Consider the following 26,672-nt stretch of genomic DNA (forward strand, 5'->3'; position numbering starts at 1 on the left):
GGCAAAGCAGAGTCACCAGCCATACCTTTGTGCATCTGGCCTAGGGGTCTGCAGCAGACGTGGTTTGGAAAGGAGAGTGCCCTGCTGCCCTGGGCATGGCTCCAGCTGGGGCACAGCTTCCCTTGAGGAGCCCCCAGTCCAAGGCTCCTGTCTTGCAAGTGGACCTTGGTTTTGTTTTGGTTTCAGTTTCTGATTAAAGATCAGACATCTTCTCATCAGCCCCAGAGATAACCACAGTGGTTCAGCAAGGCTCAAAAATAAGGATGGAAGGAAGGCATCACAGTTGTCTCAGTGGATCTGGAATGTTGTGGTGGATGCACATCTTTGCTGCTGTCATTTCATCTCGTGCTGATGTCAGAACTGGTTGGTTTGAAGGAGCACTGCCAGATTGTCTTTCATGGTTGTTGATTTATTGTTGTTGTTGTTTTTGTTGATTTTTGATGGCTTCTTAAAAACCTTGGTCATCCTGAACACTGGTTCACTGGTGGAATCCAAGTGATGGCAGTGAGGGTTATGTACCAGCCTAGGAGCCCTTAGGGCAGTGCAGACAGGACCCTGCAACCTTCACAAATGTCTCCTGACTTACTTGGAGGCTCCAAGTCTCTGGTGACTCGAGAGAATGGCTGGAGCTGTGTCAGGGAGGGTTGGGTGGATCCCAGGGAGGGTGCTGGCACTGCCCAGGCTCCCCAGGGAATGGGCACAGCCTGAGCCCCAGGAAAGCTTAGACAGCACTGCCAGGGATGCCCAGGGTGGGATGTTGGGGGGGTCTGTACAGGGCCAGAGGCTGGACTGGGTGATCCTTGTGAGTGCTTTGAACTGAGGATATTCCATGATTTTATAAAGCCTCTGAAAGCTCTCTGTGTGGGCAGCACAGCTCTTGCACAGAGCTGGGCATTTTCAAAGCCCTGAGTGAGAGTTTTACAGCAGCAGCTTCAGGGCCGTGGGGCAGGTGTTGGTGGTGCTGCCTGCAGGGGAGAAACTGAGTCAAAAAGCTGAGCTCATTTCCTGGGATGAAGAGCAGTCCAAGCACTCTGATGAGCAGTGAGGATTCCTGTCCCTGCATTCAGGTGTTGCTGAAGCTGCTGCGCTCCTTGCAGGGACTGTGCAGATGCAGTTCAGTTTGCAAGAGGAGCCCTTTCCCTTTCCCTTTCCCTTTCCCTTTCCCTTTCCCTTTCCCTTTCCCTTTCCCTTTCCCTTTCCCTTTCCCTTTCCCTTTCCCTTTCCCTTTCCCTTTCCCTTTCCCTTTCCCTTTCCCTTTCCCTTTCCCTTTCCCTTTCCCTTTCCCTCCACATTTGTGTTTCTGTGAATGAATGGGAGGTGATGTGAAGTCCTGGCTGTCCAGTGCAGCTTGAGTTCTCTCTCATTTAGACCTTAATTAAAGATGTCCATGCAGGGGAACCTCATCCCTGTGCCCACACCAGCACATGGGTTCCTTCTGCTGTCCTTGGTCTTGGCTCTCCTGCTGAAGTGACACCAGTGTGTGTCCCTGTTCTCCTGAGTGACTCCTGAGCTCACTGCTTTGCTTTAACCCTAGCTGACAGCAGGCTTCAGCTCTCCAAAATCTCTGTTTTGTGAAAACGTGGCTGATTAGATGAGACAAATTCTTCTGCTTAGGAAAAGGCTTGTCTGTTTGTTCTGGAGACACTGGAGAGCACACAGGGGATAGCTCTGGTCAGAGCTCACCCTGTAAAGCCACCAGTAAAACAGCCCAGGAGACATGAACCCATGGAACAGTTTGTTTCCTTGCTCTCCAAACTGCCCCCCTTTTCCCCCTTTTCTGTCTTTTATTAACTCCTTTTGTGCTCACAGTGCTGGCTGTTGCATTTCTGGGTGCTGGCATGGACACTTCACATTGGCCTGGCATCCAAACACGAAGCACGAACCTCTCTGCTGCCGGAGTCCTGTTTTTCTGCAGCACCCTTGGCTTTGTTCAGGAGGCTCCTGGAGCTGCACAGGTGCCTTCTCTACAAATGACACCTTGTTGTTAAAGGAAGAGCATTGTTGTGACACCCCGAGGAGCACCAGTTGTTAAGGGATAGGGATGAGCTTGGGGTAATCACTAATTGTGACCTTTAAAAGTGCTGTGAATTCTTCTTCTGTGTTTCATGGAGCTTTGATGGTTTGTGCTCATGAGCTGGGGTGGGGAAGGGAAGGGAAGTTAGCCTATTTTTTCTTTGGCTCTATTTCTGTTTTCCTAGATTTGATTTTCTTCCCCATCTAAGAGTCTTTTTCCTTATTTTATTTTTTCATATTTTTCTATATTGTCTTCTGTTTGATAATGGAGGTGACGTGGTTTTGATAGAACAGATATTATGTGGGTTAATTTTTCTCCTGAAGCTACGTAAAATGTCATCTCTCTGCAGATGACAACCCAAGGCTGCCAGAAACATTCATGCTATAAAACCAGTTTAAGTTACTCACCTTTTATTAGTGTTGCCCGCATAACAAAAAATCATTGTTAACTTTATCAGAATATTGAAACTTGAACATCTCTTCACTGCAAACACAGAAACAATTTCATTTTAAACTGGCAAAGGGCAGAGTTTCTAATAAAAATGTAATTTGTAGCCTCTGACTGCAAAAGCTTCTAATGTGCTAATTCAACTTTAAGTCCATGTAACGTGGGTGAGATATCAGCTTAAACAGCTGCAATATCAAAGCCTTCACTTGTCATTATTATTTTTTTCCCTATGACAGTTTTGGTAAAATTCAAATACATTTTAATATTTCCCTTTTATCTCATTATCAAATTAGTTTTACACTGCCTCAGAATGAGTTAAATCACTTAACAACCATTTAAAAATCAACCATTAGATTGGTTCAAATTGTTCCAACAAGATTCCTGGATGCAGGATAATTAATCTCTTAGGCCATCTTTGCTGTGTTTGGGCAGGAAGGTCTTTTGAGCTGTGAGAGGTGGTGGTGGATGCTGCTCCAGCATCCCACATCCCTTCCCTCAACAACAGACCCTGCTGGCACGGCTGCAGCCCCTTGGGCATTGACAGCCATGGCACAGCAAGTGAGGGGCTTTGTGGGCTGTCTGGGAAGGGTTTTCTCTCATAAAAGAATTGTCCAGCTGTGGCACAGCTGTCCAGGCAGGTGGAGTCCCCATCCCTGGAGGGATTTGACAGCCCTGTGGATGTGGCACTTGGGGACGTGGGTTGGTGGTGGCCTGGACAGCGCTGGGGAGTGCCTGGACTTGATGGTCTTTGAGGGCTTTTCCAACCTAAGCAATTCCGTGGCTCTGTGATTCAAGCAAAAACTTTCTCTTTCTAACCCAGCAGTGTTACTGAGAGCTTTTCCCAGTTCTTCCCTGGTGATGGCAACGCACCCAGATCCCACACGGACACTGCTGTGGGACCACTGTGGGACCCTGCTCCTGAGCACACTGCCTGGATCCTGAGCACATTGCCTGGATCCTGAACACACTGCCTGGATCCTGAACACAGCACCTGGATCCTGAACACACTGCCTGGATCCTGAACACACTGCCTGGATCCTGAACACACTGCCTGGATCCTGAACACAGCACCTGGATCCTGAACACAGCACCTGGATCCTGAGCACAGCACCTGGATCCTGAGCACACTGCCTGGATCCTGAACACAGCACCTGGATCCTGAACACACTGCCTGGATCCTGAACACACTGCCTGGATCCTGAACACACTGCCTGGATCCTGAGCACACTGCCTGGATCCTGAACACAGCACCTGGATCCTGAGCACACTGCCTGGATCCTGAACACAGCACCTGGATCCTGAACACACTGCCTGGATCCTGAACACAGCACCTGGATCCTGAACACAGCACCTGGATCCTGAGCACACTGCCTGGATCCTGAACACACTGCCTGGATCCTGAGCACAGCACCTGGATCCTGAACACAGCACCTGGATCCTGAACACAGCACCTGGATCCTGAACACACTGCCTGGGTCCTGAGCACACTGCCTGGATCCTGAACACACTGCCTGGATCCTGAACACAGCACCTGGATCCTGAGCACACTGCCTGGATCCTGAACACAGCACCTGGATCCTGAACACAGCACCTGGATCCTGAGCACAGCAGCTGGATCCTGAACACACTGCCTGGATCCTGAGTTCACTGCCTGGATCCCAAGCACATCATCCTTGATCAAGCACTGGCTGTGATCCCATGCCAGTTTCCTTTGGACCCTTCTGATCATTTTCAAATGCTTGGTTTGAGTCTTTTTGATGTTTGTTTCTCTTGGGCAAATGGGGCTGAGAAAAAAATCTGGAGGGGCCAAAGCAGAGTGTTCTCATGGGAAAAACCAATAGATAGAAACCACAGAGTGCCATTTGTGCTGCAGTTCAGGGGCTGAGGGGGAGAACACCACTGTTCAGTGGCTGAGGATGACTTGGTTTTCAAGTCAGCTGGAGAAATGCTTTGATTCTATATTACTGGTAATTAACCACCCTGAGAAAAAACACATTGGTAAATTGGGTAGGAGACATTGCAGAGCTGAGCCCTGGCTTCTACCACAGCTGGCAGTCCCCTTCTGCTTTTTATTCCCATGTGGAAATGCTCAGACCAACCCAAGGGTCAGTCATGGCCCTCTGCTACCCAAATCTTGCTTTGTAAGCCCAACACAGGCAGCAGGAAAGAAAACCTTGTTCCTCTGCTGGCATGAATGGCTTGGGGCTGTCTGCCAGTCTGGCTTTAACTTTTGCTGGGAATTTGGTTTCCTGTGCCTATATCCATGTGGAAGCCACACTGTGGCAGTGCCTGGAGAGCCCGGCTCTGCTGGGTGGGAGGAGCAGCCCAGCCTGGAATGGGTGGATATTTGGTGGAATTTGGGTGGATATTTTGGTTCCTGATCTCCTGGGGCAGTTCAGCTGGGGGATTCCTTGGACACTTCACACTCCTGGTTTCCCACACAGAGACGGCAGCAGCTCCCTGTGAGCAGCTGTAAGCGGCCAAACCTTATTCCAAAGCTGTGCTGGAGCTGGAAAAGTTGACTGTGTTTTGTAGGGGCCCGCTGGAGTTTGAGGTCAGTTATTTTTACTTCTCTGCGTTGTTCTCTCAGAAGTTTGACTCTCTCAGAACAATCGCTCTGTGCCACAGCTGCTCAAACCTCCTCCTATCCCGTGCCAAGGGTCTCATCTCCTTACTTTAGCTAAATATAGACTTTCCAAGCTCTTGTAGAGAGCCTAATCCATACCTTTACTGAGCTTAGCCAGCTGAATCCACTGGCATAAGCAGCTGACACAGCTTTGTGGGTAGAGGAATCCTCTAGGTTCTCTTACACTGGCTCTAATCTACCAGGGTTTGTTTAAATTTTTTGCTGATTAATATGGTATTTTTCTACTAATTTTTCTGGTGTTTTCTACCCATTTACCATTCTACCCATATTTTTCTCTATCTATGCACAGCATTCTGAGGACTGGATTGTGATGGTGATTTTTCCTGTCGGCAAACTTCTGTTTTCTGTGCTGGCTTCCCAGTGACACACAATAATTTTATTTTATTTCTTTAAATAATGGTTTAATGAAAAAAATCAGCCAAATCTGCAGTTGCTTTGACACAATTCCAGAATAATGATTTCTGTTCCCAGTCTGGGTTTACAGAGATGAGACTGTCTCCAGCTTTGGTTGCAGGGCTTCTCTCACCCTGGGCTCTTTGTTTTGAAGGGAGCTGGCTCCCACACTGACAGCTGCAACAGGGGCACCATACCCACCAAGGTTTCTGGCAGGATCTTATTTTGACACAACATTTGCAATGGTAATAAAAAGGATGTGTTTCTGTATCTCAGCTAGTCTGGCCTTTCCCAGCGTGGTTGCAGCCGTGGTTTTGTTGCTGCCGTTGTGCAGCAGCAGGTGTGTCTGTGGTTTGTGATGGTGACGTGCACCACCGTGTGTGCCTTGGGGTCAGCAGGGGCTTCAAAGCCACCTCTGCCAACGAGGGCTCACAGGACATTTAACAGCTGCTCCCTGCCCCAGGTGTGCCTCTGCTGGTTCTTGGACACCTGCACACCCCAAGGGCACCCCGAGCTCCTCAGGAGCAGCTCCAGGGACTCTGGTGGGAGAGGTGGGCACAGGATTATGTGTGATACCTCCTTTATCAGCACCCAGGCCATGGCCTTCCTGCTTCTGGGCCAGCACCAGGTGCTGCTGGTGTGTCCAGCCTGTATTCTGCCAATGAATTTCTTCATTGCTGAACCAGTTTTTGGACACGCTGGTGTCCTGCAGAGCTTGACTGGAGTGAGAATGATCTGAGAAGTTCTGTGAAGCGCTTGGTAGAACTCACACTGCTGCCTGGCCTTCGGGATGGAGCAGCCATCCTCTGCCCTGCTTCCTCCAGGGAGAAACAGGAGCAATAAACTGAGGATTCATCAGTGTTCAGCGCTGCTGGGGAATGCCAGGAGGCAGAATGTGGCCTTGTGCATGGAGGTGGCACTGCATAAGCACTGCCCATACCTTTTCCCTGGCAAAAAAAGCAGTGTTGGTGTTCTCTGCTCACTCAGAGCACCGGGAGGTGTTCTCTGCTCACTCAGAGCACTGAGGGATGCTCTCTGCTCACTCAGAGCACCGAGGGATGCTCTCTGCTCACTCAGAGCACCGGGAGGTGTTCTCTGCTCACTCAGAGCACTGAGGGATGCTCTCTGCTCACTCAGAGCACTGAGGGATGCTCTCTGCTCACTCAGAGCATTGAGGGATGCTCTCTGCTCACTCAGAGCACTGAGGGATGCTCTCTGCTCACTCAGAGCACCGAGGGATGCTCTCTGCTCACTCAGAGCACCGAGGGATGCTCTCTGCTCACTCAGAGCACTGAGGGATGCTCTCTTCTCACTCAGAGCACCGGGAGGTGTTCTCTGCTCACTCAGAGCACCGGGAGGTGTTCTCTGCTCACTCAGAGCACTGAGGGATGCTCTCTGTTCACTCAGAGCACCGAGGGATGCTCTCTGCTCACTCAGAGCACCGAGGGATGCTCTCTGCTCACTCAGAGCACTGGCAGCTGTTCCCTGCTCCCTGCAGAGCACTGGCATTGCAGGCAATGAAGCAGAGAAAGCCCAGGAGAGCTCTTGGCATGGTGTGATCCAGCCTTGCTTGTTCTGGAGCTTAAGGTGCCTCTGATGCCTCTCAGGGGTGATCTTGCCTAGCTGAGGTCTCACAGAGCCAAGGCAGCAGGGCTGGATTCCAGAGCATCCCACTGGAGCCCTTTCTCTGTGTGCTGCCTTGCAGCCTGGGCTGTTCCTGCCACAGGCAGCAGGAGCAGGGTCCCCTTTGCCCTTCCTCCCTGGGCAGGACAGTGCCCTGCTGGACCTGGGTTCTCTGGCTGGCTGCTTACACTGTGCAGCAGCTTCTTGTCTCGGGTGTTTAGTGCTTTGCTGTGTGTTTGGCTCCTCCCCAGCACTGTGCTCTTGGGGAATTGTCCATGGCTGTGCCCAGGGTGCTGTGTCCCATCCAAAACCCACCTTGGTGACATCCTGGCACAGCCAGGAGTGCTGAGCTGGGCATCTGCTTCACCTCACCTTCCTACACTGCAGCAGAGGTGGGACCTATGGAGGTTGTGCACGTGGTTTCCCTTGCCAAGATCCCTCTGGTATTTCGCAGCTGCCCACACATATTTTGTGAAGATGTGTTTTGTTAATCAGGTTTACGTGGGATGGTGCTGGGAGAGCTCTGTGTAGGTGCAAAATAGTCTCCTTGGAAAAAAACCATTCTGTGGGACTCTGCCACATTTTCATGGAGTTCCTCAGTGGGCTACTGGGTGGGCTTCTGGCTGGCAGCTTTTGGAGGAACCCCTCTGTCTGTAGCAGTGGCACATGGGCCCAAAGCTGGTTTGGGCAGGGCTCTGCTGGGCAGACAGCAAACACATCATTTGTTGGAGTCAGAGGCACAGAGAATGTGCCCTTATCTCTGGTACCTGGCTCTGACATCCAAGAAAGCACTGAATTTCATGTAACATCCTGAAAACAACTGTTAAGGTTAAATAAAAAAAACTAAGGGTGTAAATGTGTAGATTAGATAGTTTTCTTAAGTCACTAGGTGAAAAAGTTAAAGTGTGGAGTTTAAACTAGTTTAAAGAACAGAAGACACAATGGAGGATTTAGGGTGTATTCTCTTGTCCTTCTTTCTTCTTCATCTTCTTCTAGAGGTTTTTGGGTAGCAGTGGGTGATTGGATAGAAGATGCTGCAGTGCAGCACACAGGTGTGTTGGGTCACTGGATTACTAAGAAAAATAATTTACTTGGCATTTGTTAATTGGGTAAATGGACATATAAAAGACCTTGAAGAAGATCTTTGTTAGCCATTTTGTGCCTTTCTATCTTAGTGCACGTAGATCCTTGTACCTTGTATACATGTAATGCTGATAAGAAAAGAATAAACCACCAAATCCAAACAAGAGAGAAAACTGCCTCTCATCAATGTCAGTCCAAGGGAAGAAAGAACCTAACCAGGAGTGTCCAATCAAGACAGTCATTAACGTCATTAATGGTGTGCTTGGACATGGACTAATGCCAGATTCACCTTCTTGTGTTACAGCTGTGTTGGTGTGGAAGAGGAAGAGGCACCAGATATTGACATCTATCATTGTCCAAATTGTGAGAAAACCCACGGGAAGTCAACCTGTAAGTACCCTGACACCCAGCAGGGTGGGGATGTGTGAACAGGAGCTTTTGATTTCAGCCATTACAAAAGGCACACCTCAGTATCATGTGCCATAAATACTGGAATTCAAACCAGAAGGTGAGGAAAGGTGTCAGTGGGAGGATGCTGTGGGTTGGATCACGGAGCTGTGGCTGCAGCCTTGGGCACGTGTGTGAGCTCAGGCCAGCACTCACCTGGAAAACTGCACTCCCCAGCCCCAGGAAAAACTGGGTGTCCTTCCTTGCATGAATTGTGCCCACACTCAGTGATGTGGGCTAGAAAATCCCTGTGGAGGCAGCTGAGTGCTAATGGAGGGAGTTTTGGAACCTACATGGTGTTTTCTGTCTGCAGATGAGAAAAGTAAGAAGCAGTTTGTTGTGCTTGGCCTGGATATAGAATTGCAGCGATTTCAGTGTCAGTCAAAATTGTAGGATTCATTGAGGGTGCCAATTCTTGCAGTTCTTTCACAGGAAAAGTTTCCCCTGAGCAAAAGTGACAGTTGATCTCAGTGGGAGTTTTGTCTGGGAAGGAACTGTAGGATGTGTTTGCTTTGGTCAGATTAATTCACAAATTCTTTCTATTATACAATGGAGAAAAAGAAAGAAAAGAAACCAATCCCTGTGAAAGATGAAATGCTTTGCTTGAAAACCAGTTATTATAAATAAGCAACATTGCTAGGGAGGATTCTGCTGCTCTGCAACCTCAGGGCATCCTGCAGAGGAAGAGCACCATGCTCATCTGCTGGAGCTGAGGGAATCCTGATGATCTTTTATTTAGTGTCAAATAAGAGACAACTGGGAAGTGACTCCTGTTGGGTTAAAATTCAGATTTTTTAACCCAAGCAACTATTCCTGTATTGCCTTACTTGTAGAAGTTTAAAAAAATTTCTAGTGGGAATGGAGTAGAGTCTGAAGGGTTTGTTTTGTGGGCAAAAAATAGAATTGTATTTCCACTGTGATTTTTTTAAAAAATCAAATGTGAACTGGAAACCTGAATGAGCTGGCAGCTGTTCCTGTCTCCCAGAGGGTCCAGCTGAGAAGCTGGCAAAATCCCTGCTGGGGGGCTGTTCTGAAAGACTTAACAAAATCAGTATGTCCCTACAAAATGTCCTGGTTTGGAAGGCTCAGCCTTCCTAGTGTTTTGTTTTCCTGGTTACACAAAAAACCACAAATCATTTTGAAGTGAATGATTTGGGATTGGAAGTGGGTGACTGCAGACACTCCCAGACTGTTCCTAAGCCAGGAGGGAGGCAGCAGCACAGGATCTCCATCCTCTGAGAGTGTCAGTGCATAACATTGAGATGGGTCTGATACTTTATTTCACTTTTTTTTTAATTATAAATGATGAAAGGCATCTACTTTTCAGTGCAAGGAGAAAAACCCAGTCAGAAGCAGCAAAAGCCTATAATCAGGAATTGAATATCAATTCTATAAAAACTGGAGTGTGTCATCCTAGAATTTAAGACATGGCAGTTTTGATAAAAAGATTGCAAGTTTAATATATCAGTTATGATGAGGAGAGTTGAATTGACAACAACATTCTGATGTTTTTAAAAAGGCTTCTGTCTCTCCAGTTTTTTTTATCCAAATAAGAATCCACTGATGTGTCCCAGAGAATGCAGCCCAGCAGAAAGTGCTGCTAGAGCACAGTTCCACCCCTGCCATGGCAGGGACACCTCCCACTGTCCCAGGCTGCTCCAAGCCCTGTCCATCCTGGCCTTGGGCACTGCCAGGGATCCAGGGGCACCCACAGCTGCTCTGGGCACCTGTGCCAGGGCCTGCCCTCCCTCCCAGGGAACAATTCCTGCCCAGTATCCCATCCATCTCTGCCCTCTGGCAGTGGAAACCATTCCCTGTGTCCTGTCTCTCCATCCCTTGTCCCCAGTCCCTCTCCAGCTCTCCTGGAGCCCCTTCAGGCCCTGGGAGGGGCTCTGAACTCTCCCTGGAGCCTTTTTCTCTCAGGTGAGCACCCCCAGCTCTCCCAGCCTGGCTCCAGGGCCTCCTCTGGATCACTCCAGCAGCTCCATGTCCTTCTGATGTGGCCCACAAATCTGGGGCAGCTCTGCAGGTGGGGTCTCAGAAGGTGTCCCTTGACCCTCTTCTCTCTGAGGATGCAGCGTGGTGGGAATACAGAGCAACATCCATTCTGTAGGACAGCAAGACACTTCCTTTTCTCCCTTTGAATACAGCACAGGCACTTTAATGACATTCAACACCAATCATCAAAGAAATGAAGTGCAAAAATTTTATTTAAACATAAATGATTGCTATCCTTACCTTGAGTTTTGGTGACAAGGTCACAAGCTGCACAGTAATTTTCCCTACTAATGTGTAGAATCATGAATCCCGTGGAAAAAAGGAGGCTGTTCTGCTGTAGCCTGTCCTTGCAGGGTACACCAGGCCAGGGGAGTTAAAAGCTGAATAAAGTGGAGGAGGGAGAGGCTTGGCTGGTGAATTCCATCTGCTGGAATTTGCATGGAGGATGTCCTGCTGCAGGGCTTGGGCTTCCTCTGCTTGCTCTGGCTGCTCCAGAATCTGTTCAGACCCGTTATCCAGCACTATCAGCTCTGTAATAAAGGGGTAGGAATTGTTCCAGCGCCAGTAGTTCACTGGTAGGATTTAATTATTGTGAGATTAACAAAGGGAAACACAGACACCAATTGTCTGTTATGCAACTTGTCTGGATTTAAAAATATACGTGTGTTTCTGGAGCTTGCCTTCTACCAGATATGTTTTCCAGATGTCAAATTTAAAAATCATTTTCCTCTCCTTACATTTTTCCACATTACCACTGTGGTGAGTGGCTGCTCTCAGAAGATTGCTTCCTGTCACATGGCATTTTAAGCCATTCCTGTTTAATGAAATGTGTAGGGACTTCTCTTTGGGAAAAATCATCCATATTCATCCAACATTTTCTGACATCATTTCAATAAAATGTAAGGGCTTCATTTGGGCAGGCTTGGCTCATTTTCATAAGACAGTCTGAAATGCTGGGTTTGATTGCTGGCTCATTTGCAGCAGTGAAAATCAGGAGAAATCCTTTGGAATCAGTGGAGTTACAGAGCTGCAAGTGAGCCAAAGTGAGCTGGCTTTAAGTAGTTACAGCCCATGGTGTTGGTCAGCAGAGAGCTCACAAGATGCTCCTGGGTGTCCCTGCTCTAGGGAGGCACCCTGGTCATGCTTGGAGTAAGAGGGGCTTTAAAGTCCCTTCCAACTCAGTCATTTAGGCTGGGAAAAACCACCAGGATCACTGAGTCCAGCCTGGGACTGATCACCAGCACTCAGTGCCATGTCCAGTTGTTCCATGGACACTTCCAGGGATGGGCACTCCAGCCCCTCCCTGGCAGCCCCATCCCATGCTTGAGCCCCTTTCATTCTTCCTGAGAGTTCAAGCTGATGATCCTTTCTACACAAATAGGGTTGAAATAATATACATTAATTACTATTACATTAATATACATTAATTACTATACTATTACTACAATATATTACTAAATAATACCCATGAATTCTCATTTTCAGATATAGACTTCATAAAAGTTTATTCCCTTTTTCCGATGTTGGGCTTCCCAAAAGTTAAATTTAGATCAGAAAGATCTGCAGAAAAAGAAATCTGTCATAAATTACAAAAAAGTACCTTTTCTGGCCAAAGCTGGGATCTGTTGCACATGGGAATGAGCCTTTAGTCCTTGCTGTGGTGTTCATGGCAAAGATAAAATACAGAAAGCGTGGCTGGAAATGGCCAAGGGTCGAGTGTTTGATGCAGTGTAATGGACTCCAGCTGCCATCCAGGAGACAGCCCCTCCTCTAGGGTGAGGAATCTGGGCTGCCTCTGCAGGAGAGCTGGATGGGAGAGCTGGATGGGGAGAGCTGGATGGGAGAGGTGGATGGGGAGAGCTGGATGGGGAGAGCTGGATGGGAGAGGTGGATGGGGAGAGCTGGATGGGGAGAGCTGGATGGGAGAGCTGGATGGGAGAGCTGGATGGGGAGAGCTGGATGGGAGAGGTGGATGGGAGAGGTGGAGGGGAGAGGTGGATGGGGAGAGCTGGATGGGGAGGTTCATGTCAGAGCTGGATTGGGAGAGGTGGATTGGGAGGCTCAGGCAGAGCTGGATGGGAGAGGTGGATGGGGAGGTTCATGTCAGAGCTGGATGGGGAGGTTCATGTCAGAGCTGGATTGGGAGGTTCATGGCAGAGCTGGATGGGGAGAGGTGGATGGGGAGGTTCATGGCAGAGCTGGATTGGGAGGCTCATGGCAGAGCTGGATTGGGAGGCTCATGGCAGAGCTGGATTGGGAGGCTCATGGCAGAGCTGGATGGCAGAGCTGGATTGGGAGGTTCATGTCAGAGCTGGATTGGGAGGTTCATGTCAGAGCTGGATGGGGAGAGGTGGATGGGGAGGTTCATGGCAGAGGTGGATTGGGAGGCTCATGGCAGAGCTGGATTGGGAGGCTCATGGCAGAGCTGGATTGGGAGGCTCATGGCAGAGCTGGATTGGGAGGCTCATGGCAGAGCTGGATTGGGAGGCTCATGGCAGAGCTGGATTGGGAGGCTCATGGCAGAGCTGGATGGGGAGGTTCATGGCAGAGCTGGATTGGGAGGCTCATGGCAGAGCTGGACCCCTGCCAGCTCTCGGTGCCAAGGCCAAGAGCTCCACGGAGGTTTTGGGAGAGCTGCAGTGGATTTGTTCATTCAGCGCTGCTCTGCTGCTTCCATGTCCCCACGCTCTGCACTGTCTGGGGTGTAATAAAGGAACGTGCTTAGAGGATAAGCTGTTTAATTTTCCTGTGGCAAGTGACACCTCTTTCCCTGGGACTTGCACTCAGAGTGCAAGTGCAATCAGCACACTCATGGTGTGGATTCGGATGTGCTGAGAGGGGGAGGAGGTGGAGGTTGCGAAGGGAGGGAGAGGAGGAAGGTTTGGCATTCAAGCCAGGCTTGTTTCCTTTGTTACCAGGAGCATTGAATTAATACACTAAGCCTGAGAGTCATTAAGATAAAGAACTAGCAGCTTTAATGAATATCTCCAGCTAGGCTGGAGCCTGCATGGAACTAATAAACCCAACATGCTTTGTGCAAAACCTGGGATGGACTCACTGGGAGATGTCTTTCCTTGAGTTATTCCAGGGCTGTGGTTGGGAAAGCAAAATTCTCTCTTTCCAAATCTCATGTATCATATGTCTAGCCTCCAGATTCCTTTCAGAATGGAAAAGTGTGTGGATCTGTGTGTGTAAAGAGTGAGGAGTGTGTGCCGTCCGTGAGGAGACTGCTGCCTTCCCTCACTGTTTTGATAAGAGGTCTGGACTTGGGCTGAAATACTGAGTTTCACAATGGAAAACGAGGGTGGAAAATGAAAGTATGTGACATATGAAAATTCTATTTACAGAGGGTTTAAATGATACAAATGTGGAAAAAGGCAGTTTCCTACCAAAGGGAGTTTCTTTGGACACTGTGGAAGCAGGAACAGCTGAGGGAGATAGTGCTGACTCAGGGAAAAAGCAGGACCAGTTTTTCTTGCTTTGTGTTATCCAGCTGTCAGAGGCAGGGCAAAACCACACTGAAACCTGACTGGCTCACGTGTGCTCATCCCTGCTGGCCCTTTATCCCTGCTGGACTATCCTGTGTGTCCATCCCTCACTGGGAACACAGTCAAGGGGCCTCAATCTGTCATCAGCTGCAGGTCTGAGCCAGAATAAATTCCCTTCCCTGCACTTTTAGCAACTAACTTTTCCTTTTCCTTTTCCTTTTCCTTTTCCTTTTCCTTTTCCTTTTCCCTTTTTTTCTTTCTCTCTTGCCTCTCCTTCCCTCCCCTCCTCCCTCTCCTTCCCTCCCCTCCTCTTCCCTGTCCATGCTGTGTGTAGGGCACACTAAAATCCCATCAAACTTGGTGTCAAATCTGGACAGAGCTTTATTCTGAGGTAATTCCTGACAAATGCACTCCCACAGACCTGTCCTGCAAGCTGCCCAAGGAGTTTCTGTGAGTTTCCTGGTGAGGATGAGGAGAAGTGAGAGCCCAGGGTGTCCAGAGCTGGTGTTTGTGTGAGGCTGCAATTACCCAACTGCTGCCCTCTGGTCCCAAATGCTCTCTGCTTGCTCTGTAATGGATCTTCAGCTGCACCACAATTGTCTAATGGGGCACTGAGAGCAATATTAAAATCTGCACGGCAGCATGGAGGGGGTTCTCTCCACCCTATTTGTGTGAGAAATTAAATGAAGATTCGTCCTTCCTGCCAATGTCTTAATAATTATCTTCAACTTAACATAGCTGTCCAATTCATTCTTTTTCAGTGAAAAAGAAAAGAAATTGGCATAAGCATGACACTGGCCAGACAACGGACGTCAAGCCTGTACAGAATGGGAGCCAAGTGTTTATAAAAGAGCTTCGAAGTCGGACGTTTCCCAGGTGGGTTTTGGTGTGGGCAGGGTGCAGGGGCAGTGCTGGGTCCTGTGAGGCTGGGGATTGTCTGTGCTGGAAGCATTGCAGAATATTGGTGATGAAATCAGTGCTGTTTGACTGCAGATGTCCCAGGCTCTTCCCTTTTTTGCATTGGTGCAGCTGCATTCAGATCTCTCAGCTGAGCACAGAGCCTGTGGATTTCTATAGGTTCTGGAATCTGGGAAGGCAAGGATCATGGAATCAGAGAATGGTTTGAGTTGGAAAGGATCTCAAAGCCCATTCAACACCTTCCACAGTCCCAGGCTGCTCCCAGCCCTGTCCAGCTTGGCCTTGGGCACTGCCAGGGATCCAGGGGCAGCCCCAGCTGCTCTGGGCACCCTGTGCCAGGGGCTGCCAGGGAACAATTCCTTCCAAACATCCAGTCTAAATCTCTCCTAGTTTAAAACTCTTCTTCCTTGTCCTATCATTCTCTGCCTCTGGAGAAACTCTCTAAGCCCCCTTTAGGCACTGAAAGTGGCAGTAAGAGCTCCCCAGAGCCTTCTCCAGGCTGAGCCAGAGTGGTTTTGGCCCCTAGAACATCCCCTTGCATAAGAAACTAACCCACTTCTTGGTCAGAATTCTCCAGTTCTCAAAATTCTAATGGCTTTGCTGGAGTGTGTCCCCATCTTGGCCAGAACAATGACGTGCTCAGTGGCTGGTGACAAAGGCTCTCTCACTGGGGTGGTGAATGGTGCTAATTGTTAGGTGACATGTCCCACATGTTATTAGGCTGCTCCACAGCCATTTGCGAGAGTGATCATTTTCTTTTGGCTCTTTAATGTAGGCTGTAGCCAAATAAATCCTTAATTATTAATAACTAATTATTTTAGAATAATCCTTGGAGACTGGCAAAGTAAACACAGAACTTCTTCCTTTTTATGGAGAGTTTAATTTCACATTTAATTTAAGATACTAGTCTTAGGCTGCTTAAAGAAAAAAAAATGAAAATAATTCTGGAAAGTGTTCTGTGGCTTTTACAGGTGTGTTTTGCTGAGCTCAGGATCCAGTATTTTTACTTGCCTGGCTATTTCCATTGGGGCCGGCAAGGTTTTTCTATCTTTGCTCTTTGGTTGGTTTTTTTTTTTTTTTGTAATTTGATAGGTTGCACAACTCATTTTAAAAAATATTTATGGCCCAGGCAGACTGATTTCAGTAACCTCAGGTGGCCTCTGAGACTGCATTCACACATACAGTATCTCTGAGTCACTCCAAAATGATTATAAATAATACAGCCCCCCATTTTTTCTCTTTGTTACTCATTAATGTGTGCATAAGAAAATCCTGCTGCCAAATGAAATCTCCTGAGACAGGAGGGTCTGTAGCACAAAGAAATGCCTGCAAGATCTGGGGCTCAGACACAAAGTCTTGTGGAAGAATTTTCTTCTTCAAAGAAAATGAATGGGATGTGCAGAAGGGACAGACCAAGCACCAAGAGGGTGCTGGAGGGGACAGGGGGCTCAGACCAGGAGCATCCCTGGTGACTCCCAGCACAAGGCAGGGAATGACAATCCCCAGTGAGTGCTGGGGAGGGTCTCAGGTCAAAAGGAACTCTGAAGAGAGCAAAAAGGCAAAAAATACAATTCATATAATTCTGTTCTAAAATGTTGAATACAAAAATAGCACTGGAGTAGCAGGAGTAGCAGTGCTAACAATTACATTGGTTCTTCCCTGGGAGAATGGGGATGCCCTGGAACAGGGTGCTAGAGCAGCTGTGGCTTCCCCTGGATCCCTGGAAGTGTTCAAGGATGGACACTGGGGCTTGGAGCAGCCTGGGACAGTGGAAGGTGTCCCTGCCACTTCAAAATGATCTGCAGAATATTCCCTGAGCACATAATTTGACTGCTTTAAAATGATTTGCAAAGCATTTCTAGGGCCATTTATTTGAGATTGGGTAACATTTTAAATCTCACCTTCTTGAGAGTGAAGCATTTAACATTAATTCCTTTAACATTGATCACTTGTAGCTTGACTGATCCTACAGCTGAGCAAAATGGTCTTTTGCTATAAGCTGTTATTTTAGGACTTCCCAGTAGTTGGAGCAGGAGGCTTGAGCTATTGATGTTGCATGATTTTATTGTGCCCTTCATGCCTTGCAGTAAATGGGATTTTGGCTTATGTACCTAATTTGCCTGTAATTCCTTTTTCACAGTGTCTCCCTTTCAGCAGCAAACATTCCAAACTCATCGTGGAGCCCCTCACCACTGAATCTGTGTTTGCTTTTGCAGTGCTGAAGACATAGTGCTGAAGGTGCCAGGCAGCCAGCTGACAGTGGAGTATTTGGAAGAGAAGGGCTTTGCAGAGCCCATCCTGGTCCCCAAGAAGGATGGGCTGGGCCTGGCAGTGCCTGCACCCACCTTCTATGTCAGTGACGTCGAGAACTACGTCGGTGGGTACCTGCTTGGAGCTCAGCTGCTTTACAGACATAACTGGTCATATGGAAAACTGTAAAATGTGTTGTAAAATACTGTCTGTGCCATGTCTCGGTGTTTGTTGTGTAGTGGGAGCTTGTAGCTAGCAATTAAGTCGCTCTTGTTTTCTGTGTCAGCTTGGCAGTGAGGCTAAGCCAGCCTGCACTGCTCTCCACAGCTCTGCACAAGCAGCCAGAGTAGGATCAAGGGATGCTTTTCCCAGGGACATGGCTACAAAAGCACCATTTGATGGGTATTTATGTATATGCAGCTCTTCCATGCCTGGGTGTCTGTGTGGGTACATGCATAAGCAACAGGGAAGACCCAAGGGCTGAAAAGGTCAGAAAATTAGAAGACTGAGATGATTCTGGGCAGGTTAACTCACCCCCAAGCATGGAAAAGGGGGCAAGGCAGGCTGTCCATCAACCCTTCCTCTCCACTGGATTCATGTGCAGGGCCAGAGCGGAGTGTTGATGTCACTGATGTCACCAAGCAGAAAGATTGCAAGATGAAGCTCAAGGAATTTGTGGATTACTACTATAGCACAAACAGGAAAAGGGTCTTAAATGTCACAAACCTGGAGTTCTCTGACACCAGGTAAGTGTCCAGCCTGCTGCATAGTAATTACTGCAGATTTATCTTGATTTTAATTTGTATTTAATTTATTATTTTGTATATAACATATTTCTATATAATAACATAGCTGTAAACTATACTACCATATGCGTTTATTTTAAAATTATATTAATATTACTTACATAGAATTATATATAGATTATAATTTTAAATTACTGAATCCCACATTGTATCTGGGATACATGGCTGGGTTCAGCCTCTGCCTTCCCAAGTGCTTTTTCTCCTTCGGGAAAGGTGTTTAGTAGCTTCTGGTTGCTCTGACTTTAGGTGTAGGGTAACATGTCACTGGGTGTCCTTTGAAGAAAATAACTTTGGAATTTTGTTATAATTCTGTAATCCTACAGCACATGTTCTCGTTCTGGTTTCAGAGCTTTTGCCCTGTGATCTGTGTGACTGCAGCTCAGGCTCAGGGTGATGCTGACTTCCCAGTGGCAGGCTGGGGGTGATGGTGCAGGTCAGAGGGATCAGATATTGGGAAGGAATTCCTGGATGGCAAGGTCGGCAGGCCCTGGCACAGGGTGCCCAGAGCAGCTGTGGGTGCCCCTGGATCCCTGGCAGTGCCCAAGGCCAGGCTGGACAGGGCTGGGAGCAGCCTGGGACAGTGGGAGGTGTCCCTGGCCAGGACTAGATGGGAATGAGATGATCTTTAAGGTCCCTTTCAGCCCAAAGCACCCTGTGATTCCATGATTAGCTGATGCCAGTGCTGAGGGCACTGCCTGGTGCTCTCTGTGGCTCTGCTGCCATAACTGAGCAGTGATTTCCTTCCAGCATGGGCAAGGGCAGCTCTGAGGTACCCAACAGCAAAGGCTGTGCAGGATATTTTCACAGGCCCTGGATCCTTTGGAGGAGCTGATGCTTCCAGAAGGGAAGCACCAGGAAAGGGAAAGGATCCTTTTACACACAAACACACTACACAGACGATAATGAATGTCAGCCGAGAAACAAAGAATGGTTGTTTTGGGGAGCATTCTGCTTCAGCTTGAAGGCTGAAAAGAGGAGGCTGGTGGATAATGACAAGCTCATTTTTCCCAGGCATTCCCCTGATCCCTGTAGCTGGGATTTACTGGCTCATCCCCATTGCTGCAGAGAGCAGCTCTGCTCACTGCAGGCTTGAGACCACCGGGATCCTCAGCAGAGATTTCTTTCAGCTTTCTGCCATTATCCCCAAATAATGGGATGTCTTTTTTCCTGAAGGACTGCTGGAGCTGTCGTTCATACTCTGCTAATCGAGACATTAATAGCAAATATTTTATTTCTTAGCATAGACAGTGACAGTTTAATTGAATGCACAGCTCCATCCTCCCTGCCATGGAAATGGAGTTATTGTCATCGGGGCTTGACACTGAGCACAAATGACATGCAGGAGCATTTAATACTGGTTTGAAGTGTAGATACTCTCACTGATGTGGTATTTTAGAGTGTCTAGCAGTGAATCTTCACCTCCTGCACTATCAGCCCAAATTTTGGACTATTTGAATCTAAAATTTAGCACATTCTAAGATGAAACAATATCTGTTTGTCATGCCACTGCATTGTCTTAGCTGTAATTATAGTACATGTTATGTATTTGACTAAAACATAATATATGAATGATATAAATAAATAAGTAGGAATACATGTTCAATGAGAATGAAGATTATTTGTATAAATTTAGATACATATCCAGTATGTTCTTAAGTACATAGATTCATTCATATAAATTACAGAACTATATATCTTTTATATACATATATATAAAATTTATATATAAAATACATAAATATATATATATTATATATATATATATATATACTGTCTCAAATATATTAACATTATCAACCCAAATTAGACCTTTTCCTTCTTCTGAGCTTTTAATATCCATCTGAGCTTTTTAACAGTCCATCTCAATAAGATTGCTGATTTTCAGCATCAGATCAAGAGTTATTTATCCTTAAGCATTAATGTTATTGTTATCTGGATTCTCAATATTAAGCTAATTTTGACAGTTTGCCAGGGGATTTCTGTCCAAGTGCACACATTTCACTTTCTGTTCTGGAGAGGGCCGGGAAGGTGATTACAGCAGCGTTGGCACCTGAGCCTGCATAGCAGGGGCTGGAAAACTTCAGCCAGCACATATTTGATCGTAGATGATACTCCTGAAAGAAGACAAAGGATGGTTTTTCAGTCATCACACTTAAAAACCCTTAAATCTCTGTCTGTAAACAGTTTTCCCTAATTTTCTGAATGAAGAGCAGTTCCACTGCCACGAGAGGAGCTGCTCCAGTTTGCCATGCAAGTATTTGTCACACTTGCTTCCTGCTGTAGCAGGGTGCTGGTGCTCTGTTTTAAAAGCTGCCTGTCTGTTCTCCACTCTCTCTGTAAGGATGTCCAGCTTTGTGGAGCCTCCTGACATCGTGAAGAAGCTGTCCTGGGTGGAGAATTACTGGCCTGACGATGCTCTGCTGGCTAAACCCAAAGTGACCAAGTACTGTCTGATCTGCGTGAAGGACAGCTACACTGACTTCCACATAGACTCTGGGGGGGCTTCTGCCTGGTACCACGTGCTGAAGGTGAGGGACACTGGCTTTCCAGGGCAGCTGGTAACAAACTCAATTTTATCCACAAAGGCCATCATAGAATTCTCTCCAAAATTCAGCTCTCAGGTTTTTTTGTCATTGTCCTGTTGCATCCGAGCCTTAACTGCTCTGAGTGAGTGCACTCCCAGAGGTGCCAGGGTCTCCTGAGTGAGGAAGCACTTGGAGCATGGAAGTCCTCTGTGTATTTTCTCTCCATTAGGATTTTAATATTTGTTTAGTGCCTTCTGCACATACATCACTCTAGGCCTTAAAGACACCACATCCTATTTTTGCAGAGTGATGGAACCTGGCACTGTAAACCTTTCTTACCATCACTCCCACAATTAATTCTGAGCAGATGTGGTCAGCTGTGATTTAATTATTTCAGCCCCTTCTCAACATAGCTGACTAATTTTATTCAAATACTGCCAAAATACACAATGTTAATGTATATTTAGATAAATATTTGTGTGTGTGTGTTTGTGTGTCTGTGTGTGTGCACGCCAGTGCAAAGTTGTTTGATTTGGCTGCTCATTGCTAATTTTATATTTCTAATTCAGGGAGAAAAGATCTTTTATCTCATCAAACCAGCCTCTGCAAATATTTCTCTGTATGAACGCTGGCAGTCAGCAGCAAATCACAGTGAGATGTTTTTTGCAGACCAAGTAGATAAATGTTACAAATGCACCGTTAAACAAGGCCAGACACTCTTCATCCCATCAGGTGAGCAGGTGGGAGAGGAGGGAGATACCAAGAGTATCCAAAAACCATCCAAAATATCATCCAAAATGCCAGAGGGGTGGGATTTGTCAACTTTCTCTGACAAAGTATGGAGTCTAATTCTCAGTTGAGGTTTTATTTCATGTGTTTACCAAAAAAAACCCAAAAAACAAACCAAATCTGAACTTTTACTGCTTTCTATTAATATTTTAGCAGCCTTTTAAAAGTTAAACTAGTAGGGAGAATGTTGCACTCATGGTCTAGCTGGGTTGTAGTAACTCATGAGTTTTCTTTTTGTATCCACCATGTAATTTCTGCTTTCTGACACCTAACACACAATTTCCATTGAATGAATTTGCATTCTGACCATGACACCCCCAAATCCTTGCCACAGACATTAGTCCCCTGTGACAGTCAGGAACTACAGATCACTGTTTGTGAGCAGATTCTTGCAGCAAATGTTTACACACTTGAATTTTACCTTGGGTGTAAAAAGTGGAAAGTAGGTGTTTCTCTTACGACCATCTGTGGAGCAGATGGTGGAACAAACACAGAGCAATTTATAGAGATTCGCTAGCTTGAGTAGATTTTTGTATGAAAATACATGTTTGGAAAACACCTGATTCTGACACTGGATAAAGCACATGTTGGGCTCTTTCAGGTCTTTGTGGAGACAGGAAAGCAGCTGCCATTATGTAGCAAAACAAAGAAGGGACCAGAGGCAGCTTTGTTCAAAGTGTGTGTGGTTCTGGGGCTGGGCTGTTGGGCTGTGTGGGTACCTGTGGAGAAAGGTGCTCAGTGAAGTGTAGCCATCATTTGGGATTGAAGTCTGTGCTAATGGCTTTCAAGTTCTTGTCTTGAGGACTCTTCTCTCTCTTTTAGGTTGGATTTATGCAACTCTCACTCCAGTAGATTGCCTGGCTTTTGCAGGACATTTTCTACACAGTCTAAGTGTGGAAATGCAGATGAGGTAATCTGTCTTTAAAATCTAAAGTTATGTAGAGGCTCATTTTTTTAATAAATCAATGATAATGAATCACTGACAGTAATGCTGGTGTAGCTCTTGGGCAGTTTTGGCTGGTGCAGCCCCACCTTTGTCCCCTGTGTCCGTGTTCCCTCGTGCTGAGTTATCCTGATCTGTCCTCAGGTCTGTTGGCAATGCACGGGGGGATGCCTGAGGTGCCTGGGCTGATGTGGCCACATCCTGAAGGCAGAACTGTTACTCACTGCCTGGAGTTTTACCCTGGCACCTGCCACTCCCTGCTGGATCAGCCCCCACCCGCTCAGCTGGGCTCTGTGCCTGGTGTAAGACCATACGAGCAGTTCTTTACCGATTCTGGGCAAATAATGCCATAAAACCATCCTACATCTGTACCTCAGTACTTCACTGGTGCTGTCACATTGCGCTTCTGGCCCCAGACCAGCCTGTGTGGTAGCAGGACAAAGAGGGGACCCACTGCAAAGTGACCCTGGCACTTGTGTGACACTCTTGTGCTCTGCCATGCTCAGGTTGTGTGGCTTTGTCTTGCAGGGCATATGAAGTAGAAAGGCGATTGAAAATCGTCAGTCTGACCCAGTTTCCCAACTTTGAAACGGCGTGTTGGTATATGGGGAAGCATCTACTAGAGAAATTCAAAGGTAAAACTGCTTTTCCTTGCCTGCCCTGATGGCTCAGCTTTGACACCTGAGGTAGCCAGAACTGACAGGAGCACAGGGTGGGAAGGCTCAGCTGGATTTGGGACACAATAACAACACTGCTTATTACCATCAGGTTGTAGTAGGAATTCATTTGTGGGGACCAACTCTGAAAAAGTTAACTTCAGCTTTCCCAGTTACAATTTTCAAATTAAATGGTTTCTGTAAACAACTGTAGCTGTCAGTGGTTAAATGACAATGATTTTTTTCTCAGGTTTGCATAAAGCTGGACAACAACCTCCTGCTCATCTGCTTCAAGGAGCAAAGATTCTCAATGGTGCTTTCAGGTCGTGGACTAAAAAACAGGTAGGAGAAGCAGGCTGGATTAATATTCTGGATTTGTCAGTTGTTGGAGCAGAGAGGAAATTCTGGAACAAATAACATCTCCATTGCAAAACATCCAATTCTAACTTGCCAAAGAGAAGGAATTGGGAGAACTAGGGGTGAGCAAAGTGATGTTGCAGTTGTGAAAATGAAATAAAATCTGAAAAAAGATGATTGACTTTGTTGTTCTCTCAGGACAACTTGTTACTATAACATCCAGAACAAGGAAAAAAAAAATTTCTTATTTGAATATCTAATGCAGTCAAGATTGATTTAAATACATAGGAAAATACATGGACAACTCATTTCAAGAGTTTTTATTATTTTTTCTGAAGAAAACATGCACAGAAGCAACAATTTGGCTTTGTTTTGTTTTAGGCATTAGCAGAGCATGAAGATGAACTACCAGAAAACTTCAAACCAGCACAACTTATCAAGGACCTTGCCAAAGAAATAAGATTAAGTGAGGTTTGTGCTGTTTTTATAATATTTACTGTGTTGGGGGTCCAGGCTATAAAATGCATGAAGGTATCATCCATTGAGTGTGGTCCCAAATCCTGCTGGGTGGAGATGTGTGACAGCAAAAGGTGACCACAGCTGGCTCAGCTCCTTCAGGAAGATGTTGTACTGCAATCCACCCCGTTCCTAACCACATCCAGAGACATCAAAACTGAAACCTATCTGGTCCTTTGATCCTCTTTGATGCAGTACTTAAGTTTTCTGATTGTCAGAACGGCAAGTTAAGCAGAAAATAATTTCTTTTTAATTAGTCAGTGTTAATTTTAATTGGGCAGCTATTTTACTGCTAATTTTTCTCGAGGGCATAAAATGTGACTCTGCTATATTTATCACATCAGAATGAAAGGGTTTTTGCTCGAGCTGATCAGCATTTTAAGCAGAAGGCTGTTCATTTTGTGCATCCTGGACAGGCCATTTAACAGTGCCACGTGATGGGACAGCCCAGTGAGGGTCACATTCCCTACCAAGCCTCTGGAGTTACTGCAGGCCAGGCTTGAGGAATGTGGGGGTGGAAGCTGGGGGTGGCCTTGATGGGATCTTCATTCTTCGGTCAGACTGATTCCCCTCCATCACATCTCTGGGCATCTTTGGGGTTTATTTCCCCACCTAATGGAGGGTGCAGGTGAGTTTCAGAAAGGAGACAGCTGTGTCTGAACTGCCTGTGCTTTGTGCCAAACCACAGAATGCTTCAAAAGCCAGCAAAGCAGACACCAGTGCCAACCCCACGGCCGAGGAGATCTGTCCTGTGGAGAAGGAGGAGGCTCCATCGCCCGTCCAGGTCACCCCTCCACCCCCACCTGTAGAAAAGCTCCCTAAAAAAAAGACTCCCAAAACTGTGAAAACTCCCAAACAACTCAAGCCATCCAAACCCCCAAAGCCTCCCAAGCCCCCCAAACCTCCCAAAACCCCGAAAGTGAAGGGAGAAGGCAAAAAGAAAGGAAAGAAGGTGAAGGAGAGCCCACCACCGGCCATCCCCAACCTCGACCTGCTGGAGGCACACACCAAGGAGGCTCTGACCAAGATTGAGACGCCAAAGAAGGGCAAGGTGGGTTGTGTTTTAACCTCTCCCTCTTCTCCCACCCTCAGAGATAAAATCACTCCCTAAGTCTCATGCCAAAAGTAGTATGTGCAGCACATTGTGAAACCCTGGCTCTGCAGAAGCAAAAGAAAGGTTTGTAACTCATCTCTGTTCTCTTACCCAGCTGTTGGATTTGGTTTGTTTGTTGGTTATTTTGTATATATGTTGGTATGTTTGTGGGTGTGGAGCCTCCCAGAAAACACAGATCTCAAAAGGTGTCAATGATGAATGAACTTGTCTCATTTGCTTGAGATGTTACTCTAGAATGAGTTCTGAAAACAGAACAGTAGTTTTCTTCCGTTTTTGCCCACATAGGACAAGTTTCTTTTTGACATCCTTTAATTCTGATGCCCTTTAATTCAGCATGAGTTTTGCTTCTGATTTCGGTGGGGGCCAGGATCCATCAAGGCACTGACAGAGGAATGGTTTGTGAAGAAACATCCATAAATCTTTCCTAAAATATTTCTGAAGTTCTAACAGTTTGTGTGCAATTTGTGAAGCCTGTCATGGGGTGACAGACAGGGAGAGGAGAGTATTGGTGTACCAAGGAGAAGTGCAGCTGCTGTTCTGCACACTCTGAAGGAGCAGTAATTGTTTGAACTTCACTTTGGGGTTCAGAAAGAATAAACAGGGGTTTTCAAAAATATATCATGTTATTTACCAGATAAAGTCTGTGTTTCTGACATGCCAACACTCCATCCTCATTCAGAGGACTTTTTTCTGACTTTTTCCCAGGCTGCAAAGAATGTTTTAAGTGTTCCCAATAAGGAATCTGTGAGCAAGCAGAATGAAGTGGAGAAATTTGAAGTTCGAGAGCAAAATAAGAGCAAAACAGAAGCCAAATGGAAATACAAGGTAATGTCTCCTGTTAAATCCTGCCACATTATGATAAGCCAAAGGTAGGGAGTTGTTTGTGGCTCTGCCCAAGCAAAACACCAATTTTCAGCCCCCAAAAGAAAATTAAGCAGGAAACAATAAATTAATCCCTGATAAAGGAAGAGGGGGTAGATGGGTTCTTCAAAACCATATGCTTAATTGTCCATTTGTCTGTAGTGACACCAGACTGTTAACAGTGAGATCCCTTTTGTGATCCTTGCTCTGACACAGTCCCACTAGTTTAAATCTGAAATTAATAACTAATGAGAAATCAATGACTAATCAATAACTAATAGCTAATAATTAGTAACTAATTTTAAAGGCATAAAATTAGAGTTAATGAAATCTGAATTATGCCCTATGGATGAAAAGCTTGCCTTTCTTGAGGGCTAATGCAGGGTGAGAGTGAAATTCACTCGTAGAATAGAACATTTTGCCTGCAGAGAAAATAAGGTTTTTAATAAGGGAAAATTGAACAGGCTTAGATTCTGAGGGCACCTGGGAAACTGAAACATAAATGACTCATTTAACTGACTTATTTCTTTTGTTTTGGTCTTTTGCCTTTCAGAACAGTAAACCTGATTCACTTCTAAAAATGGAAGAGGAACACAAATCAGAAAAGACTCCTTTACCAGGAAATAAAGACAACAAATTCACATTCTCTTTCTCTAATAAGAAGTTGCTTGGGTAAGTAAAAGTATGACAACTAAGAAAGGAAATTAAAAAGTCGCTATTTATACTTTTATACAAGACAATGAAAATCTGCCTTTCTGATCAATGTAGAAAATACCTTATCATTAAAACTTCTTCTA

General features: G+C 46.3%; 1 protein-coding gene across 2 annotated transcripts in view; it reads left to right on the plus strand.

Annotated features, from left to right (window-relative positions):
- PHF2 (PHD finger protein 2) overlaps positions 1-26,672 on the plus strand; it is a 54,672-nt gene that overhangs the window by 15,988 nt on the left and 12,012 nt on the right. For both annotated transcript variants that reach the window (XM_058844979.1, XM_058844978.1), the window contains exons 2-14: positions 8,512-8,597; positions 14,902-15,016; positions 17,275-17,435; positions 17,913-18,054; positions 20,456-20,642; positions 21,209-21,371; positions 22,251-22,338; positions 22,900-23,006; positions 23,278-23,369; positions 23,766-23,855; positions 24,589-24,951; positions 25,720-25,839; positions 26,429-26,547. In XM_058844979.1, the coding sequence (XP_058700962.1) occupies positions 8,512-8,597; positions 14,902-15,016; positions 17,275-17,435; positions 17,913-18,054; positions 20,456-20,642; positions 21,209-21,371; positions 22,251-22,338; positions 22,900-23,006; positions 23,278-23,369; positions 23,766-23,855; positions 24,589-24,951; positions 25,720-25,839; positions 26,429-26,547 (1,833 nt within the window). The remainder of the gene's footprint in view (positions 1-8,511; positions 8,598-14,901; positions 15,017-17,274; positions 17,436-17,912; positions 18,055-20,455; positions 20,643-21,208; positions 21,372-22,250; positions 22,339-22,899; positions 23,007-23,277; positions 23,370-23,765; positions 23,856-24,588; positions 24,952-25,719; positions 25,840-26,428; positions 26,548-26,672) is intronic.

Source organism: Poecile atricapillus, chromosome 9, assembly GCF_030490865.1.
Source record: "Poecile atricapillus isolate bPoeAtr1 chromosome 9, bPoeAtr1.hap1, whole genome shotgun sequence".
NCBI classification, from domain to species: Eukaryota; Metazoa; Chordata; class Aves; order Passeriformes; family Paridae; genus Poecile; species Poecile atricapillus.